The sequence below is a fragment of the Brienomyrus brachyistius genome, chromosome 21, assembly GCF_023856365.1.
Source record: "Brienomyrus brachyistius isolate T26 chromosome 21, BBRACH_0.4, whole genome shotgun sequence".
NCBI lineage: Eukaryota > Metazoa > Chordata > Actinopteri > Osteoglossiformes > Mormyridae > Brienomyrus > Brienomyrus brachyistius.
The window spans coordinates 3,082,471-3,102,658 of NC_064553.1; the positions used below are offsets into that span (position 1 = coordinate 3,082,471).

At 47.4% G+C, this 20,188-nt stretch overlaps 1 protein-coding gene across 12 annotated transcripts in view; it reads right to left on the reverse strand.

The window, feature by feature from the left end:
• Nucleotides 1-20,188, reverse strand: part of LOC125716751 (kinesin-like protein KIF1A) — a 48,723-nt gene that overhangs the window by 5,385 nt on the left and 23,150 nt on the right. For 3 of the 12 annotated variants that reach the window (XM_048989418.1, XM_048989408.1, XM_048989419.1), the window contains 29 exons: nt 19,781-19,860; nt 19,555-19,661; nt 18,908-18,991; nt 18,603-18,783; nt 18,383-18,455; nt 18,199-18,292; nt 17,903-18,051; nt 17,591-17,769; nt 17,201-17,338; nt 15,208-15,504; nt 11,779-11,897; nt 11,470-11,555; nt 11,239-11,374; nt 10,981-11,143; nt 10,599-10,689; nt 10,394-10,512; nt 10,240-10,295; nt 7,906-8,014; nt 7,354-7,420; nt 7,072-7,156; nt 6,859-6,964; nt 2,785-2,899; nt 2,571-2,704; nt 2,376-2,437; nt 2,144-2,289; nt 1,657-1,851; nt 1,497-1,568; nt 802-920; nt 542-685 (listed from right to left, as the gene is read on the reverse strand). In XM_048989418.1, coding sequence (XP_048845375.1) covers nt 542-685; nt 802-920; nt 1,497-1,568; nt 1,657-1,851; nt 2,144-2,289; nt 2,376-2,437; nt 2,571-2,704; nt 2,785-2,899; nt 6,859-6,964; nt 7,072-7,156; nt 7,354-7,420; nt 7,906-8,014; nt 10,240-10,295; nt 10,394-10,512; nt 10,599-10,689; nt 10,981-11,143; nt 11,239-11,374; nt 11,470-11,555; nt 11,779-11,897; nt 15,208-15,504; nt 17,201-17,338; nt 17,591-17,769; nt 17,903-18,051; nt 18,199-18,292; nt 18,383-18,455; nt 18,603-18,783; nt 18,908-18,991; nt 19,555-19,661; nt 19,781-19,860 — 3,506 coding nt within the window. Of the gene's footprint in view, nt 1-541; nt 686-801; nt 921-1,484; nt 1,569-1,656; nt 1,852-2,143; nt 2,290-2,375; nt 2,438-2,570; nt 2,705-2,784; nt 2,900-6,858; nt 6,965-7,071; nt 7,157-7,353; nt 7,421-7,905; nt 8,015-10,239; nt 10,296-10,393; nt 10,513-10,598; nt 10,690-10,980; nt 11,144-11,238; nt 11,375-11,469; nt 11,556-11,778; nt 11,898-15,207; nt 15,505-17,200; nt 17,339-17,590; nt 17,770-17,902; nt 18,052-18,198; nt 18,293-18,382; nt 18,456-18,602; nt 18,784-18,907; nt 18,992-19,554; nt 19,662-19,780; nt 19,861-20,188 lie in introns of all 12 variants that reach the window. The other 9 variants (XM_048989409.1, XM_048989407.1, XM_048989410.1 and 6 more) reach the window with 3 other exon arrangements.

Sequence of the window (20,188 nt, forward strand, 5' to 3'; positions counted from 1 at the left end):
GCAACTAATGCATCCTTGATATCTGAGGCGGGGGCCAAGAATGACATCCGGGGGTTTTTACTGCCCTCTGTACTTGTGTTCTTCAGTATTGGAACTAGTCTTCGGCGATGGAAGATGATGTAACACGGGTACACAAGAACACAAGTACGGACAAGTACGTATATTGGGAAACACCCAAGGCCTTGGTATGGACCAATAATCCCCAACAACCTCTATGAATCTCATTCAGAAAGCAAAAACCTGGAGCAACTTTACCAGAAAAATTCAGGGGAAGTTCCTTTGTAGCCATTATATTATGCTCACTGCGTTATATCCATCGCTTAAGAATACCACAAAAAACATTCACTTTTAGTCTATTTTTGGGTTCTTCTGAAAATCCTCATCTATTTCATTTTTAATTTAATTTGGCAATAAATTCCTGTCTCAAACTAATTAACTCCTTACAGTCTGGTTTTTATACAATGTAACTAAAATACCCATCAATCCACTTTTGTCAGTTTAACATGTTACTCTAAATCATCGCAATAAAAAGTCGCCCAACCTGACTCGGATCTCCTGGATGTCAGGGACAAATGTGCGAACTCTTGTTTTGGCCTCCAAACCACCACTGGGGGATTTCTTCAGATCTCCCTCCAGGAGTGGGTCGAATTCAGGGCTGATAGAACGGGAGTGCAGTTCTGGGGTTCTGGAGCACAGACCGGATCAGACAGCATCAGTACAGCAACCAGAATGACCTCCACACTAGGGCACTTCCACCAAGTGGACCTGCGACTGCACTTTGTCCTTTAGCAGATGACTGACCTGGGCTCAGCATTGCCATAGAGACCATCGACCAGTGACGGGCAGGTAGAGGAAGGCGTCATAGTGCTCAGGCCGGAGGCAGAGGAATCTCTCAGGAGTGTCACCGACATCTCAGACAGCTGAAGATACAAAAAGCATCCCGTCAGGCCTCAGACACGCCACCAGACACAGGCAGCTCAGGATGAGTAACACGTTTCAGTCTAGTTCAAGTATTTCCTAGAAATTTTAGGCAGTCAAACTTTCCATGGCCTGACGAGGCTGGTGACTGGAAGACAAACATTGATTGACAGGACGGTAAAGGTCCATCAAATTATCAGGCATAAATTTTAATATATATATGAGAAAATAAAAGCATGATTCAGCAAACATGAATGTTGAATTATTGGTTGAATGTTGGCTGCGTATTGGATGAATGTTGACTGAATGTTGCCCAAATGTTGGCAGAATGTTCCATGAACATGACCTAAACGATGACTGAACATTGCCTGAACATTGACTGAACATTGACTGAACACTGCCTGAACATTGACTGAATACTGCCTGAACATTGACTGAACACTGCCTGAACATTGACTGAACACTGACTGAACATTGACTGAACACTGACTGAACACTGCCTGAACATTGACTGAACACTGACTGAACATTGGCAGGATTATGCCCAAACAATGGCGTAACGGCACCTGCTGCATCACCTTGCTTTCGCTGGCGCTGACGCACACGTGACTGTAGTCGCGGTTGAAGGTGTGAGTGAGCAGCTTCAGACACTGCGGGGACAGGGGACGGCACAGAGAGGTCAAGGCTCCGCCCACACTGGCCGCATCAGCAGGCCAGGGAGCACCGGTGCACGCTTACCTTGGCGGCCAGCTCCAGCTGCCTCTCGCTGGGGGCGCTGGGAACCAAGCTGGGTCCGGACAAGCTGCTGTCGGCCGAGGACTGCGAGGAGTCGCTCAGGTCGTCACTGCCGCAGGACGACAGGGAGTCCTGGCCCAGCATCAGGCTGCTCTCAAGCTTCTCCCTCAGGAGTAGGTAGTGCCGGGTCTTCTCCACCTGGAACACAGACGCACCTCGCTGTGATCCGCCAGACACGCAAAGTCAGAGGATGAGCCCTTAGCTGTGTTGACATGTAATAATGTCCTTGACAAGCAGTGCTCATTCTAAGAGGGGCCACAATTCATTCAGAGGGGCCAACCTTACCATTAGCCAATAATATGTTTTGAGTCGCTGAGTGACAGGGGAGCGGGCCAATCATCTTTCAGCCTTGCCCTTGTTTACGCCCCTGTGCCTACATACACTGACATTACAGTACACAGAGTGTAACGCTAACGGTAACAGTAATAACCTCCTGCAGCAGACTGAGCTTCTCCAGCTCCCACTGATGGTCCAGGATGAGGCTGTCGCTGCGAGGCCGCCAGCCGGCCAGGTTCTCCTCCCCGCGGACGTAGGCCACAGATGTGTCGAGGACCCTCCTCCGCCTCCTCTGCATGCCTGAGGGAGAGACACAGCTGGTGAGGCAGGAGACGTCGCACCGCTTGCCAGGTGGAATGTGCCGCAGATGGCGTGGAGGTTATCACCTGGGCTCCCGGCATCTGCCAGGTGACACAGGCTGAGCTCGTATACCCCAGTGATACGGTTGCTAGAGGCAGGAATGACAGGAGACAGGTGCTCAGTTACTGGTTCCAGGCATAAAACCCACAAATCATGTATTTTGCACACAAGCTGTTAGGAGGCACGAGCACGTAATGGAGACTTGAATCGCAGGAGCCCACCTCTCAGATGCCTTCAGGCCGCCGCTGCCAAAGAGGTTGCGGATCGACCGAGACGAAGGAAGTTTAGCATCTCGGGAGTAATATACCATGCAGAAATCTTTGGTTACCACTGTGGGCTGGGTGCAGTTCTCCATCTGGATTGGGGAATGACAATCGCAATGTTAGCCAATAGCTGACCAGACAGCCTTCCCCTGACATCCGGCGCGTGAGTCACCTCAAGGTAAGCAGACAGGGTCATGTATATTTTCTCCCCGTAAGGAGTGACGCGGTTCAGCAGCAAGGAGTTGTGCATGGAACTGTCCCAGGCTGCCTCAAAGCGGTAGAAGGTCCTGCAGAACATTGCAAGGAGAGGCTCGTTACGGATGCATCACCGTGGCAACGCTGCCTCGCCAGTCGACCTCCAGTCAGATCCATGGCACATGCTTAGGGCCCGGAGTCACGCGATTCGTCGAGACACCGGTGTTAGAGTGAAGAATGTCACTGAGATTATGGGATAAAAAAATTAAAGATAGATATTTAGATACTATGGTTTTAGAGTATGCTTCGTGTCGCCACATTGAATCTGGCTACAATTTTTCACATGATGCAAACATTCGTTAGATGAGCAAATAAAACCGAATTCAATGTTTAACAGAAACAAAGCACTTCATTATGAGGATGTGAAATGGCCGTTTGCTCCAATTATGGCCGTCGGCAACAAAGCCGTCGCGCATGTCAGAGACACCAATTTCACCAGGAATTTGGACATTTGGTATTCGCTTGGCTAAGCACACCTTAATTAATTAAAAGCAATTACGAAACCTTAATTACCTGTCGAAAACTGCCCGGAATTGTCCGGAATCGAAATCAACAACCAGTCAATCAATTTCGGGAACTTTAAAGCTGCATCGTGGCTTGATTTTCATGAACAACATGCAGTTGTGACAACAGATGGCATGAAAACTGAAGCCGAGATGGCGGTAGCCAGCAGTCACATGCAAAGGCTGTCTACTGGATGACTCTACTGGCAAAAAAACAAAATGGGAAAGAGAGCGCTGCCGCACAAACAGAAGAACGAGGGGAGCGACTGCAGAGAGATGTGGAAGGGAAGGATAGTGATAGATACCTATGGTCAATTCCCAATGAGATGCTGTGGAAGAGAAAGAATCAGCATAAGAATCAAAGCTGAGAGTCAGGAAGTACGTTTGGCTGTAGATACAGTCCTACCGCGTGTACACTTTCTGTTCAAGGTGTCGAAGCACCCTGTGTAGCTCCACATCAGTGCTTCTCCGTCTCGTTCCCGCAGGACTCCCTGCCAGAATGTGTCAACCCTACCTTAATCAGGCTCAGATGGTGCTTAATAGGCTAGTAACGACTGTGCTGGTCTGACCGCAGTGTGGGTTGGAATCCTGGCATGGGGACCACCAGGAACAGGATTGACAAAGACTGGCTGGACATGGAGTGGTCTCCCCATCCTTCTCCCATGTCGCTCTGAGACATGGGAGGACTCACACCTCGCAAAAGATATCCCACACCTGACACGCCATTTATGAAGTGCGACGTCTTTAAACATTTAGCCAGGATCTTCTTGGTCTAAGAAGGTAACAAGGTAGGATTTGGTAATAATCACCATGATGGGTGACGAGGTGGTCAGGAGAACAAGCATCGCCCTGGAAGAACCTGGCTACAGGGATTCATCATCAGCTTCTGCCAGTGAAACACGGCTCTGTGAAGGCGCCCAAAACCCAGAGATCCCTGTACGGTCTGTATTCACCATATGCTCTTCAGATCTACGGCTTTTTCTGATCTTGATGTTACTCTGAGTGACACCATAGAAGCACCACTAGCAGAATGATGGTGACCTTGCACTTGGTGAATGTGCACTTACGTTAATGGAATCAAGACGTTAAGTTATTACATCCGGCAAAGCAGATTAAATAAACTGAAGTGATCTTTGCGCTTCTTAAGTAATTAACACTGTGTTCCACTGCCAAGGAAGTGGACAGTATTCTGTAAGGGATATATTGGAAGTAACGTTTTAGTAGTAAGGATTTATGATGTCTATGAGATTCCCACCAAATGTTCGTCTTTGCTGCAGAAAATAAGATTGTGAATATATAATGTAGTAAATTTTTGGTGAATAATGGCCGTACAGCAAAGGTGTGCTTCTTCATGACTGATCTCCTCCTTCTCTCAGTGCGAATCCCTACTGCTTCTCTGAAAGTAGCCACATGCTAGCCTACTGATGCTCTGCACCTCACATGAATATGACTTTGACTGCGTTCCAATATGCGCCGTGGTCAGATGAATGATAGATGCCACCTGGAATACATTTACATTCACATTTTCAGTGCGAATTAATTCCCAGCTACAGCTGCTGCTTCTCCGTGATGGAATGAGAAGGTCGGCTAGAGGAGCTTAATGAGGCTGGATGCCTACAAGAAAGCAGCCTAAGTGAAAGTGAAACTTTGTATACGTTCATACTAATATACAAGTGACTTAAATGCCCAGTTCGCTTAGCCATATTTCATAATCCATCATTTCAGTGAGATTTGAAGGGTTACAGTTTTAGAGGAAATGCTGTATGCCCACAAAGCTTTGAATATCTTAGGATAAATACTCTCTGCTTGGGTGCTTATAGTTAGATCCACCTTTCAAGTCCAAACAAACCCCAGCTAGTTAGGAAATACACAGGCCTCCTGCAGAAAAGAGCCAGCCAGACCCTCAGTGTACGAAGGCCAAGCACAGCATGCAAGTCAAGTGACCACATTGTGACACAAGTGACAACCAGGGTTCCTGCCCAGCGGTGACACACATCGTACAAAGCAAACATACACAGGCATCCCAAGTTACCGTGGTAAAAACAGTGCCGTGATACATTGAAGGCGATAAGCTAATGGGGGGGCTTAAAACTAAGGTACAAGGGTGGGGCCAAGCAAGAGAGGGAGGAGTGACCAAAGGACCCCAAAGACAGGCAAGAGGAAATGACTTCAGAACCAAAGGCATGGAGATGAAAATAATACCTAGGCGAATCCAAATCAAGAACCTGTCTGTAAAGACACAAAATGACAGTCTGTTAGTGGAAAAAGAGGGGGCATAGAACTGGCCATCTGCCATGGCGCAGGTCTGAGAGGGAACGCGCTCTCATATCCTTCTGGTCAGACGCTGTGACACAGTCTCATTGTTAGAGGCCAATGAGTGTCTGCATGTGGCGAGAGTACATCAGCCGGTCACCAGTGAGGGAGGGGGTGAAGCCGCACAGTAATGGAGGCCTTGGGGATGAGGAAGTCGGATGGACAGAGTGGATGGACCTCGGGAGGGGGTAGCTGTTTAACTAGTGTGTGTGTGTGTGTGTGTGTGTGTGTGTGTGTGTGTGTGTGTGTGGGGAGGGGGGACAGAGCTGACTGGGTAATGGCATCCCTGTTATAAACCTAAGCATAGGTGTCTCTCAACCTCCTAGCCCACACAGATATGCATACTTAGGGTTTGGGCTGCATGACACCACATCACGATATAATCGCGATTAGATGGCAAACGTGCAATAATCACTAGGGCTTTGGATGACAGCCGAAAAGCATTTCTCTGCATGCTGGCTTTTCGGTACTTACGAGCATTAGTAGTACGCCTAAACCATTCATGACAGGCGTATAAATTTAGTGTAACCTTATGTTTATTAAATCTGGTTAGCAGAACACGGCACACGCTACTGTTTCGGTCAATCGTGGAAGCAGTAAATCACGGAAGCTGAAGTGGCGGTGAAGAAAGGGACAGCTCTTTCGAAAGAGGAGATAAACGAGGTAAAAAGGCATCATGGTGTCGCGATACTTTTTGCAGTTTAAAGTCTGACACGTTTATTAAACATAACGATACGCTGAATTTATACCGATTATTAACTTTTGATAGTAACGTGATTTCATGCAGGCCAAGTTAGCATATAATTAATATGATGCTTCTGATTTCTACACAGTGACATGGCTAAAGCACACCACCTGGCTTCATGTCTCATATCCTGGATGAATTTATCAATTCCAATCCAAATCAGGAAGTGGACCTGGAGCTGGAATTTAAATGTCCTTGAAATTTGAATTCAGTTTCATAGTTTGTTGTCCGATCCCAACTGCAGATCCATTTCCTGATTTGGATCAGAACTGATGAATGCATTCCAGAATTCCCAACCCTGTCTGATCGCCATAAAAATGTATCATTCATACTGAGAAGCGTCAGCTTTTTGTAGAATGGCCACTAGATGGCAGCTTTCGAAATGCACTTTTGCATGACAGGCTTGAGGAAATGCGGGCGAGAAACGCACCTGTCATCCTGCTTGGGGCGGATGTAGCCAGCGGAGAGAATGTTGAGGGACAGAATGTTGGGGTCAATGATGGTCTCATCAGCCTCCGGAGTGTTGCGAATGCGTCCTGTGGGAGTGGGGGGGGGCAGATGTTATGGCATGTTTCCCAGAGGCACCAGAGGCACCAGAGGCACAGAGGCGATACATGGGGTGATTCTCCCAGACTCCACTCACCTACAACCAGTTCCCTGACCTCCTTCCACTCGATATCTCTGCCTGACTCATGGACGATGGTCACTGTGATCCTTCTCTGTATGCCCTGCGGGGCGACCAGTGAACAGCCCGTCACGCCTGCTGATCCCCTTTCAGGCTGATCGTTATCACTGGCCGTGTCAGGTTCACAGATAGGGGGCAGCAGTGAAGCACCCCGAGACTTCGCTATCATTAGTGCCTTTCTAGAACCAAGACATTTTCCGTTACCCAAGGCTCACATAAAGCTCCCCAGATCGGCCATACCTGGTGCAGGAGGAAAATGCCGTGGCAGGGCATGCCTGCCCTGTGGTCCACCATGGCGGGGATGTAGCTGAGGATATAACACGCACAGTCACTCACAGCCCAGGGGGCGTCACGCCCCGGTGCTCACACTAAACAGCGGCGCCGCCTCAGCAAGGGTCAGGAATACCACAGGCTGGGCAGGTCACATGGTTTGCACATTCTGATCACAGCTGGCCAGACAGATCACAAGATCCCCAAACACTGAATACTACAGGCTGGGAATATCACATGATTCACAAATACTGATTACTATAGGTTGGAAATATCACATGATTCCCAAACACTGAATACTACAGGCTGGGAATATCACATGATTCACAAATACTGATTACTACAGGTTGGAAATATCACATGATTCCCAAACACGGAATACTACAGGCTAAGAATATCACGTGGTTCCCAAATACTGATCACCACAAGCTGGGCAGATCACACGGTCCCCACACACTGATCACCTCAGGCCGATCACATGGTTCCACACACTGATCACCACATGCCGACGGGATCACTCACTCTCCGTTGGCCTCCAGCTCGCAGATCTCGAAGAACACCATGAGGTCATACTTGCAGTGGCAGGGCCCGGCCGTGGGGCGTGTCAGGTTGCTCAACTTCGTGGCTGGCACTGTGTACAGGGGGGGCATATTAGTGCTGTCATCCAATATCGGGGGGGGGGCTGTCTAAGATACTCTTCATGGGGCCAGTAGGAATCGCCCACAAGCCAGAAGACAGAGGAGACAGTAGAATGACTGGAAAAAACCCAGGACAAAGACCTGGCTTTGCCATTTATATAACAATAAAGCTCAGGGGTGGGCTGCAAGATGGGGGGGGTTGAATTGTTCCCATTAGCCTACATAACGATTCGGCGACAGCACCGTTTCTTCCAAGTACACATCAATCATAGGCTCTCCATTACGGGGGAGGGGCTCCCACTTGGGGGGGGGGGCACAGTAATTAAGACGAGTGCACAGCAACTGTATGACTCACACAGTAATTATTCTAATCACATGCAGCATTGCTGGGGGGGGGGGGGGCGGGCTGGGTATACGCTTAGTGAAAAGGGTCTGATTAAAAGCTGATTAAGCCCCCCCACACACACAAAAGAGGGGCGAAAATTAAATAATTAAATGAACAAACTAAATAGATGCATTTCATTTAGGAGGCTCAGTGGCTGAATGAGGGTCGACCTGAACCCATCCGCGGTGTGATTACAGTCAACCCCCCAGCAGAGAATGTGCATTCGCCTTAACATCGAGAGACTCCAGGTAAGCAGGCAGCGGGAAACGAAGGTGTGAGAGTCACAAGAGAGCAACCGAAACCAGTAACAAACCCCCAAAAAAGTCCACTTCAGAGGGATTCATTTCATGCTTCTAGGCGGAATTATGGGAAGGTTCACACTCAGAGCGCAAAGTTGATGTAAATCAGTCTGATTTCCAAACACAGAAAACTCAGAAGTCTGTAATTCAGCAACCAGAATGAAAAAGTACCATGGGGGTGATAAACCACAGTGCATCAGTAGTATATTATTAAAATATCCACAAATAGTGACAATAACACAACATTTGAATTCAGTTCATTAGCTGACACTTTCACTAGTGCATAAGAAAATATTCTGGCATATTTTGTAGGTTAAGAAGCTGAATTTTCATGGATTATACGGAGTTAATGTCCTTACGCACTTTGGCACCCTGTCGCTTACACCCATCGACGGCGATTAACTAATTATACCATCATTTAAGTGTGGATCATCTAGCTAACTGCACGGTACTTTTTCACACAGGTCCTTGCTCTGAATTTATCATCTGCAAGATGATCTGAGCAAACTCAGCGTGGAGGGGGCTCCTCCTGGTACCACACACAGGATTTACGAACCCGGCTTCTGCGCCTTAATAACCGCACACATAGTGGTGGAGGCGGGGGGCAGCGTGTTAGGCTCCTCCCCATCCAGAAGGAAGGAGACCGCCTTGCCAGCGGCGGACATGGCGCGGCCCGAGAGCGAGTCCATCAGGCGGCCGCTGAGCACGTCGGGCACCAGGAAGCGGATGAGCTCCATGGTCTTCTCGCGGTCGGAGACTGCTTCCGAGTCAGCTGGGTCACATCAACCGACAAAGACTGAGCACACAAAGCTGCAACGCGGCAGGTACCGGAGCGGCCGATGAGGTCGACAGATCACAAGCCAGTGGCTTCCACTGAGTGATAAACAGGGTCTCCAACTTTGATCAGCTGGCTGCAGTGAGATTTTCAAATCGAGACCAGTCTGCACAGGCACGCACACACATTTTGATGTATGTAGCAGTTTCTTTACCTTGTAAATAGCCTGCAAGGTTTGCGAACTACCCCAACGATTTTGACTTAGCTAATTTTATGTTTATTATGGTACAAAATAGATTTGTTGTATGATTTCTTCCGTGTGAGTCTAAAAGCGTGAGTGTCATGCCAGATGCGTGAGGGGTGACGACCTTGGATAAATGACATGCCCGTCGTAGGAAGATATTAACGATAAAGAAAACAGAACGGAAAAGGAAGTGCGTGTTGCACACACGTCCCATTCCTTTTTGCACTACTGCCACCCAGTGGCCATTCTTAGCACTGTGACCTACAACAGTGACTCTCAAACCTAGTGATTGAACACAAAACAGCCGCTGTTTGAAGACCCCAGGACACTGCACAGAACAATGGCGGTCCTATAGCCCCTAAAAAATGTCTCTTTCATTTACAGCAATGTCCCTAATATAGTAGAACTTGGGTTCACACAATGATTTTTACGTGTCAGAAAGATGTTAAATTTCCCCTGTCAAGGTGTAGCAATGTAGGTCAGATGAAGGCCTTCGTGATCCTGGAATAACATACCTGGTTTCGACAACGGCATCACTCTCGGAAACTGTCTCCTTGCTGGTCGCAACGGGCTGCAAAGCGAGAGAGACGGAGGAAAAGCTCAGGAACAAACTTCTTGCTAGGAAAAGAAGGAACGTTCTAATAAGGAGGAACTGAGGTTTGATCAAACCTTGAGGGATCCTTGCAGAGAGGCGGGAAAGGTTGCTTCTGGTAATGACCAAACACTTCAAATACGATGGGCTGGGTCTTGATGTACTCCACAAAAGATTTAGTCACTTCCACTGCAATCTGAAGGACAGAAAAATAACTCATTAGAGTCGAAGAAGACCAGCATCGTAAAATCAATGTTTGATACTTCAGACGACAGTACTTACATTCTGGACATGGTAGAACCCCAGCGGTGGCCCACGGCCCGTATTCTTCAGAGGTTCTGTGGAGAACGCTTCATCATGCCGGTGGATGAAACTGAAAGGAGTCGAGAGATCAGATATTAAATTCAAATTTGACACAACAGATGACACACAATAGACACACGATGAACTATCAAGAATAATAAATGGCTTATTAAGTCAGAATAACCTCACTGCACCACTTTCCTTGACTCGCCAAATTTGTTCCCACTTATTTTACCGTTACAGTTTGTCACCTCTGTCAGATCAAACCAAACTCTAAAAAAAGAATCCAGTCCTGAATACAGCAGCGCAGCCTGTCACTCATCCTGCCAGTTTAGTTAAAATGGCAGCACTGCACACTCACTTGAACTGGCAGAAGATGTCGGCATATTCAGCAGAGATACTGGACGCCTGCAGGACTGTCACTCTGAATGTGAAGACACTGCCAATTCTCAGGTGCTCCAGGAAACCATCTGCTGGTCCATCCTGGTTGGCCTTCATTGGACTCTCCAGCTCATCTTGGTTGGCTAAGGGGGGGGGGGCAGATTGGGATTGGTCACCTCAAGGCACCAGCAAACCTCAGATTCTTTTTAAAGGATGCTTTTGTAGCTTTTGACTTTACCAGCACACGTGTTGTTGTTGACCTCGTCTGCAGAAGGACCTATTTCCGATGCTTGTCCCTGTCCTTCTACAATGCGGAGCTCTTCCTGCGATGTCCCCGAGCGAGACAAGCCCAAGGGACAAGATTCTATCTGGAACTATCCAATAAACATACCTCGTCAGCTGGAACACAGTGATCACGGACCCGAATGCAGAACCGACCCATGGCATCTTCTAGCAATCCACATCCTACCTTCTCAAACTGCTGGTCTTCAAAGGAGATCTTGGCAGTCCCTGACTGCCTCACTCCTGAACCGTAGTCGGGAGCCTCCTCGTCAGCTGGGCGGGGGACACAGAACACAGATAAGGACCTTCTACTTCCTTTTCATTTCTAGCAAAAATAAAATGCACAGATGGGCACCAGTATTTCGTAAAGAGGTCAGTCCAACTTTTTGTGCCCATGTTTGGTGTTCCAAGTCATACCATCACTGGAAATACTCTGGATTTCCAGTACACTGGAATACACTGGAAAATGATAACATGGCCATGAAGGTCCTCTCACCTGAAATGGCCTGCACTGCAACCCTCAGGAAGCCTTTGATGTCTCCCTTCTCACTCACAATGGCTACCCGGTGTACCAAGGGCACGGGGTACAGCAGGTTGCTGAGATACACGAATGCCCTGCGGAGAGAGGTGGGGGAAGAGGCGGGGGTTGAGAGCACACAGAGAGGTCACGAACCGGGAGATGTTCAGGCGCACGGCACTGGACGACACAACACCAAACTGCCAAAGCAAACCAAGCAGAAGCACCATTAGCTCCAGCGGTAGCCTTTACGGTGGATCACATCGGTGCTCTTTTTAAAAACGAAAACAAAAAAAGGAAACAATATTCAATTTTCAAAGGGGGCAGACAAGGGGTGGGGGTGGTGTGGGGAAGCTCGGTGAGGCCAAGGAGCATGGGAACAGAGTAAAACTAACCCCCCCTCGCGAAGAACCATGGCTCATCCCAAGCCTGGACTTCAAAATCCACTCATTAGCCAAAGAATCTGAAATGCACCTTCCAGCAGCTGCAACCAGCTCATCGAGTGTGAGATCATCGTGCCTCAGAATACAATTTTAACAAGATCCACTCAGGAGAACAATGTGAAGCAAAATTTCAGGGAACCACTTCAGGGTTTAAATGTTTCCTGCCCGCATCAGGACTCCATAATTCACGATGTCCTGTTTAGAATATGTTAGAAAATCTAAACTAATTATTCTGTAACATGCTGGTCATCACCCCATTTTCCTATTTGCATGAGGTAAACCTATTAGGTTGTTTTTTTATCGGGCTTTGGCGGAGAGTGTAATAATCGATTCCCCAAAGCCAGAATCTGTGATGGAAGTTATAACAACAAAGCACAGATCTCAAAGTCAAGCTGGTCATTAAGTGAATATTGGGACACTACATTTCACATCTATGATACCTGAGTAATTTCAGTTAATGTTGTACATGTTTAATGATTTTCATTAGTTGCCTATTAAATTTCAATACTTCAGAAATGTTTTGCAGGCCAGATGACTCTTTGTGAGGTCAGTTTACAGTTTGGGTTCAAGATGAGAACTGCTTAAGAACTGAGATGTAAATTCACACAAACTTACACACATAAACAAAATGGCACAGACCCACACGCTACAAACACAAGAATAGAATACTGTACAGAGGTGCCTTCAAACCTTGGCAACAGAAGTGAATCGGAAATTTTGATAAAGTGGCCTAAAAATGGAAGATACCTAGATACTATGGACTGAGACCAAATCACTGCCGACAAGTAGTCAGGCGTGACGACCCCTGACCCCTGATGTCAGGGAGGGAGGATGGATCTGCTGTAACTCCCAGAAACTGGTCCCGAAGCAAAGCCCAGAGCTCTAAAGGTTATAAACCCACTCCTCAGCTCACTGCTGGATGCATGGAGAAGCAAGCAAAGCTGCGAAAGTCAACGTGACCATGAGAAGCAAGCGGGGGACATTAAACGCCTGTTGACGGCCGGCTCACATACGAGGCCAACGTCAAGCAGATAAAACACCTCACTGCGCATTTCCACCATTCTTCATATTCTTCTGTTTTCTTTCTTTTTTTTTTTTTTTAGCTAATTGGCTCTTTGCTTCCCAAGGTCACGGCTTTGGCAGCCCAGGACTACATTTCCCAGGAGCCACTGGGGTAGAAGGGGGGAGGGTAAAGGAGTGGCGGAAGAGGGAGGTAGCGGGAAGGAGCTTACGACAAGATTGGTGAGGTGCAAAAACGGCATGCTTAGAAGGAAATGTGAACGCAAAAAAACACCTCGCTGTGTAATTTTCGCTTGAATTCGGTCGGTTCAGAAATTAAACTGAAAGCAAATGAGGAAAAAAAAAAACTAAACAAACATACAGTACGGAAGCTCAGGCTAAGCCAACAGCGGCACCACCTAAAAATAAACGAAACTGCGAACAAAAGGGGCAACAAAAATGAATATAAGCACACCTGACAGGTCTAGACTCACAGCTGCGAAGTTTTTATGTGCAGGTAGGTGAGAGTGGGAAGCCAATCTAACAAATATATCCATGTGGAATTTGAAAAAAAAAATTAAATTAAACGAAATTAAAATGAGTCTGTGCTCCAGCATGCCTGTGAGAGACAGCTGTGGCAGAAACCAGCTCTTTCATCTTGAGACCCCGGGTCTCCCCAAACACTGCCAGCGTGTAGAGCGACTGGTTTACCGTGGTCGTTCAACGAGAGTCATTGGGATAAGAATGCTAAGGCCTTCAGTCTTCTGCAGTGCAAAGCGGACATTTTAAGAGGGCAGCTATCCAATGATGAGGCAATGAACAAACACCATTTATAATGCCATTCTTTACCACAGGAATAGTACAAATGTGGTCACATGGGCTCAATCAAAAGCACATGGAGCAGCTTTGACAAGAATGTGTACTTTGCAGCACTAGAAATTAAATTTACATGATGGATGACTTGGTTCCAGGAAATAAAATGTTACAAAACATGGACAGTCCTGGTTATCACCTTAAGACTTTTTTTCTGCAGAGATGTCAATTTTTACAACTTTCTCTTCTGTCCAGGGCGTGTTTAACAAGGTATTTTGAAGTAAAAGAAGATTAGTGGCTTAACTGCGGTGGATTGTAAAATGATGAAGTGGCACAAAACTAGTCTTGTCCCCATGGGTCAATATTTTTCATGGTATGAGTGATGCCAAACTAACCATGATTTGCTTTTGACTTGTGGAGATTATTGATGTCAGGCTTCTTCCCCAGAACCCAGAGAGCTGGCTGAGTGAGATAACATTGATTCTGAAACAGGAAGTGACCTCATGCCGAGTGCCAGAACAGACACGTAGCTTAAGGTCAGTCGAGGGACCGAAGAGAGTCCTGCTAGTTTGGTCGTTATCACTTAGCGTCACATCAGCAATTCAATTTGGATCGGACGTGTACGTCAGATTTAAATACTGCTGCGAGACGCATGTTTACTCATCTCGGTGTGACTGGCACTCTCGCAGACTCTCTGGTTCGTAAAAGTGGCACGGGAAATGGGCGGCTGGAAAAGTTAGCAACTCAGAGCACTTGGACAGTGGGAGGGAGCCAGGGAGAGGCATGAACGAGATGTGAGAGCACCTTAAGAAGCTTTGGCTAAAAAGCAGTGAAACTGAGGTCATTTATATGCGAATTTCTGCTGTTCACCAAGCTGCTAATGACTTTGATCATCATCTCTTGATGAAGCCGTTAAAGTAATGAACAACTCATGAAGTCATATTCTTACGCTATTAGATCTCAAACATGATGCTCTTGGGTCAACACCAAGATGGGTTTCCAACATGGCTGCCCACCTCCAGGCACGGTTGACGTTCTGGGTACAGTGTTTCATGGCTGGACGATGGTGTGCACCAGGTGGCCACGAAGGGGCCGTGTCTCAGCGTGAAAGAGCTAGTTTCCTCTGCCAGCATGCTCCTGAGACCTCACCAACCTTCCCACTACACTGAACAGAGGCGAGCGGTCGTAAAAGGGGTCCTGGCCTTCGCTGGAACCCCGGCAGTGCTCGCTCTCATCTGCCCCCAGCTCCGAGCACGGGTCGTCCAAAAAGATCTCATCGTCCAGGTCCTCCAACTGCTCCTCCTCCCCCTCCTCCTCCTCCTCCTCATCCGCCTTCCCATCATGCCGCTCGTCGGCGAGCTCGGTAATGTCAGAGTCGGGGTCGGAGAAGGTGGGGGAGGGGGTGAGATCGGTCATGCGCTCGCTCATGCACGTGTTGAAAATGGGGGTGCTAGTGCAGCCAGAAAGATGGGAACTGGGTTAGTACAACGAGATAAACAAACAGGTTATTCCTACGGACCAGCATCGCCGCACCACAGCACGAACCCAGGCAGCAGGAATCGCTCCGCACTGCTGCAGTGGTCTCAACCCTGAACCTCGGGCTCCAACCCCATACATTTTTACATCCTAAATGTAATTACCCATTTCTGGTGGGCGAGTGAAACACAGAGCAGTCCGTAGTGTTGTCATTAAAACATAATTTGGGATCGGATGTGTTCCGGTTAGCCTGAGATTGAACCAAAGCTACGTCAACATCCGAATGCTTTCAGCCGTTAATCACTCATGGCTGTGGTGAAGATGGTAATAGCCAGTGCTGGGCAGACGATGCCTCTGGTGCCCCTGAAATGGGTGATTATGAGCAGGGCATAAAACCTGCTTCAAAAGTGAACTTGGGGAGGGGGCAGCAATTTGTTTGCTGCTGATGTTTCACCATCCCATTTATCTAACAGGTTAATGCTGTGGGCAGCTGTCAGTGAGGTAGCAAGAGATTGAAGGTACAGACAATGCGAAAATCACAGAGCAGAAAACAGGGATTCGGCCTCCACCGCTGGCTGCCCCTGTTTACTCCTCTGCTTGCATAAGCTTTTTGGAATAAGGCTTAGATTCAGATTTGGAAAGGAATTACGATGAGGAACAGTTTATAATCTCTCATTTTTAATAGCTGAATTTGATTTACTTATAGTACTGAATGCAAAATGGCACCCCTGTGTGTACATAGAAAGTCATTTATTATTAATAGGATCATCTTATGTTCTTTATAATCTCATTTGCTGGATGTTTACTGATTTAATTATTCTGCGTCACAAAAGTACCATACTGTTGGTTTTAAAGGTTGGAAATGAATCCAGGAAGAGGTGGGAGGATAAAGACAGACCTAAAACCAGCTGAATGTCAGGGTGTCCCTGAGATTCAGGCAACAAAAATGCTGCTGCTATAGGAACCATGGATTAAATTTTAACAGCACTACTGTATGTAATAGGCAGTGCAGGTCGACCCAATAGGGGACTCAGGCAGCCGTCTTCTCAGGGGGGCGTCGACTAAGCAAGCCGATGTCACTTAGTGTTGGACACTGGGCACCACAAGGGTTTCAAACTTTACTGATAACAGGGGTCTGTGACTTATGAAGATTTATTAATACAGAATGGTTACACGTTTTGAAGAGGATGTCATCTATTCATAGCTTTTCGTCTTCATCTTTCCTTGCCACTGTCGCCTTTGGCTTTGCTCACTCGGGGCTTTGGGTGCGGATGCTGTAAAGCGCTTTGAGACGATGTAATGTTGTGATAATGCGCTATACAAAAATACATTTGTTGTTTGTTTGTCTTCATTATGGCACGATTTGCTTTAATAAACCTCACTAGTCAGGTAGCCTAGCCTAACTGCACTGTGAAAAAATGCACAAACAACATTAATGTATATACCCAATGGTACAAAAATGTTCTTCCGCGTCTATTTCTGTGCCTTAAAAGGTACATTAACCTACAACTAAGGGTACAATTGGCAGACCAGTGGGGGTGCAGCCCCAGTGACAAGAAATTGCACCCTCAAAGGTACTAATTGGTCCTTTATTTCTGACAGTGTAATTAAGTTAACAGTAAGTCTGTTGATTGGCTCCTCCTCTCTGGCATGTGCTACTGACCACTGACCTGCCCACCAGACGGAACCAGGGGAACCGGTCATAGAACGGGTCTCCGCCTGTCAGCACGTTGTCACAGTCCTCGATGGCGCTGCTGGGAACCTCGGCAGCTCTGTCGTACATCTCCCGCATCAGTTCCAACCTCTGCCTGCAGGGGGCGGTGTAAACCAGTTGTTAGTATCACAGAATTTCAATAGTCTAGAGCATAGAATTATGCTTTAAAATATGTTAAACATTATTTTTTAGTTAGCCAAAACGATCATCATTGTTTTGGATCAATGTTACCCAACCTGATCCTTGGGGACCCATGGGGGTCCGTGTTTTTGCCCCCACCCACCACCGTGGTAACACTGATTTAGATTATATCACAGTGCAGCCCAGACTGCTCTCCTTGGGGTACCTGAGCTTCTCCAAGGTCCAGTAATGAGTGGCACCGTTCTTCTGGTCCTGCACCTCCACCGCCACGATGGTGCGAGGAAAGGGGCGTTTCTCTCTGTCCTTAGCTGCGTCGGGGGGCAGGAGGTCAGGAGGGAGCGGTGAGTATAGCGTGTCTGTGAGCAGGACGAACTGGAACTGGACCTGTAAGGCGCACAAACACAGCATGGAAAGAATGAACGCATCATACTGTCACTCTTTATTACGCACTAAGGAGCAAGTGTGTTAGGAAAGGCGCTATATCGATGTGAACTGAAGAGGCTCCAAATGGAGTCACCTTCTTCTTCAGCTCCACGCTGATGGCATTGGCCTCCTTCAGGAAGATGGCGTTGCCCCACAGCAGATCCCTCAGGGACGTGAACTGGTAGCACTTCCATTTGCGGAAGGCCCAGAGCGCCAGCTCCGTCTCCCGCTCGGTCCATTGAACTGTGGGAGAAGTCGAGGGGAACCCAATCACACTCATCTGCCACATCATTTATTACCCAGGATCATCAACATCAGCCGAAAATAACACTCCCCCCTATATCACGTCAACCTTCCGTCCGCAGTGCACGGCCTTCCATGATTTTTCACCTTCCTCTTCCGGCTCCTCCTCTTCCTCTGTGGTTTCTGGGTAATAGCGCGAGTCCACTTGCTTCTGTAGGGCTTCTAGCTTACTCTCGTAATCCTTAGAAACCAAAACACATCATTGCTTCGTTCCCAATGCTAACACAGCATTTTTTTTATGTAAAATGGATGTCTTTGGGAAAGATCCTACCAGTCTTTGCTGCTCTAACAGATTATTGGCTTCTTCTCTTTCCCTCCGATATTGGTCTTCAAGCTCTTGTAGCCTGTAGAAATATAAATAATGGACATTATAAAGCATCATATAAAGGATGCTTTTAATCATTGTGAAATGGAGACCTCACAACAGCACTTAATAATCGAGTGGGAAAAATGCCTACAAAAGTTGTCTACAGACACATTGTGGGGCCTACCTCTGCTCCATCTCCTGCTTCATGTCGATGCCCTGCTTCTCCAGCAGTTCTCTCTGAGCGAAGGCCCAGTCGACCGGCTCCATCGGCGTCTCCGCGCACGGAGTGCGCTCTCGCTCCTGCCTCGCCTGCTCCGGGTGGTTGAAGCGGAAGACGTGGCTCTTCCCCATGATGATGCGATTTCCTGACAGGGGTACAAGGTTTGGCGTCAGACACCGGCCCAGTGTTTCCCGCTCTCCCAGTGAGGCGTGATCACGGGCAATACATTCACACGGAGGCCCCAGCACACAGCGATGCGACAAACCCACCTGATCGGAGCACAGTGGACTCGCTCACCCTCTTCCCATTGACGTATGTCTCTGCCCCATCGCAAGGCTCGAGAATGACTATTGCTGTGGAAGTAAACATTAAAAAGAGGCTGTATATACTAGAACTACAATATCAGGTAGCTAATTCATAGACAGCTGTTAAACCTGTTATTCTGCATTTGTAACTGGCTAGACATGATCTGCTAAGTCAAACTCTGTACTGTAACTGACTGATTTATGCATGGACCCATTCAGGGCTGCCAACTTTGGTCAGCTGGCCGGGGTGAGATTTTCAATTTGAGAAAGTCTACACACACACACACACACACACACACACAAACACACACATGTGTGCGTTTACATGAATGCAACCATTTCATTACCTTTTAAATAGCCTGTAGGGTTTGCAAACGACCTCGATGCTTTTGACAATTAAATTTAAGGTTATTGTGGGATAACACAGATTTGCCGTAAGAGCTCTTGCGCAAAGCGTGAGAGTCTGAAAGCGGGAGTGTCACCCCAGATGCGTGACAGTTGGCCGCCCTGTCGACTGGAGCTCATTAATTCATGAAGTTCATCCCATCTATGTAGGAGCTCTTAAATTCTGCGTGCTTCTAGTGACCCCTTGACCTGCGATGGATCCTCACCTTCTCCAGTAGGGCTGATGCTGCTGGTGAAGGTGCAATGCTCATCTTTAATAAAGTGTCCACTTAAGACAATGTCCTGGCGACTGGTGGCGTCCTCGCGTCCCACCCTGGACAGAGACAAAGCGTCATTTCACAAAAATTGGCTAAACCTTGGCCGGCTTTCATTGGTCTGTCCACCTAAAAACATGAAAGTTGCGGTAGAGCTGGTTTAACTCTTAATCCTCACCTGGTGATCCCATCTTTGATATAGTAGAGCAGACATTCCGACATCAGGGGGTCCTCGTTAAGGTTCACCAGGTGAGGCGTCTGGGACAGAGTGTGGACAACTAGTTTAGGTGACACAATATTGATAATTCACAAATTTCAAGCACTATCAGATACTCCACTTTAATCCTCAGAAAATACAGTAAGAAAGGAAAAACGTAGTGATGTAATTAAGAGGTTAACCAATCAATGGCAAGAGGAAGAATTTGTTGAAACACAGAGGGCAAACATTGTCAGCTATTCCTATGACTGTATGAGGTACAGAACAAACAGAACAGGGTCTTCCGAAAGCCTTTAGTCTTTGACGAATGCCTTTAATGTGTTTGTTCCTCTGCTGTGTCTAAATGCTAAACTCCTTTCTTTATATAAC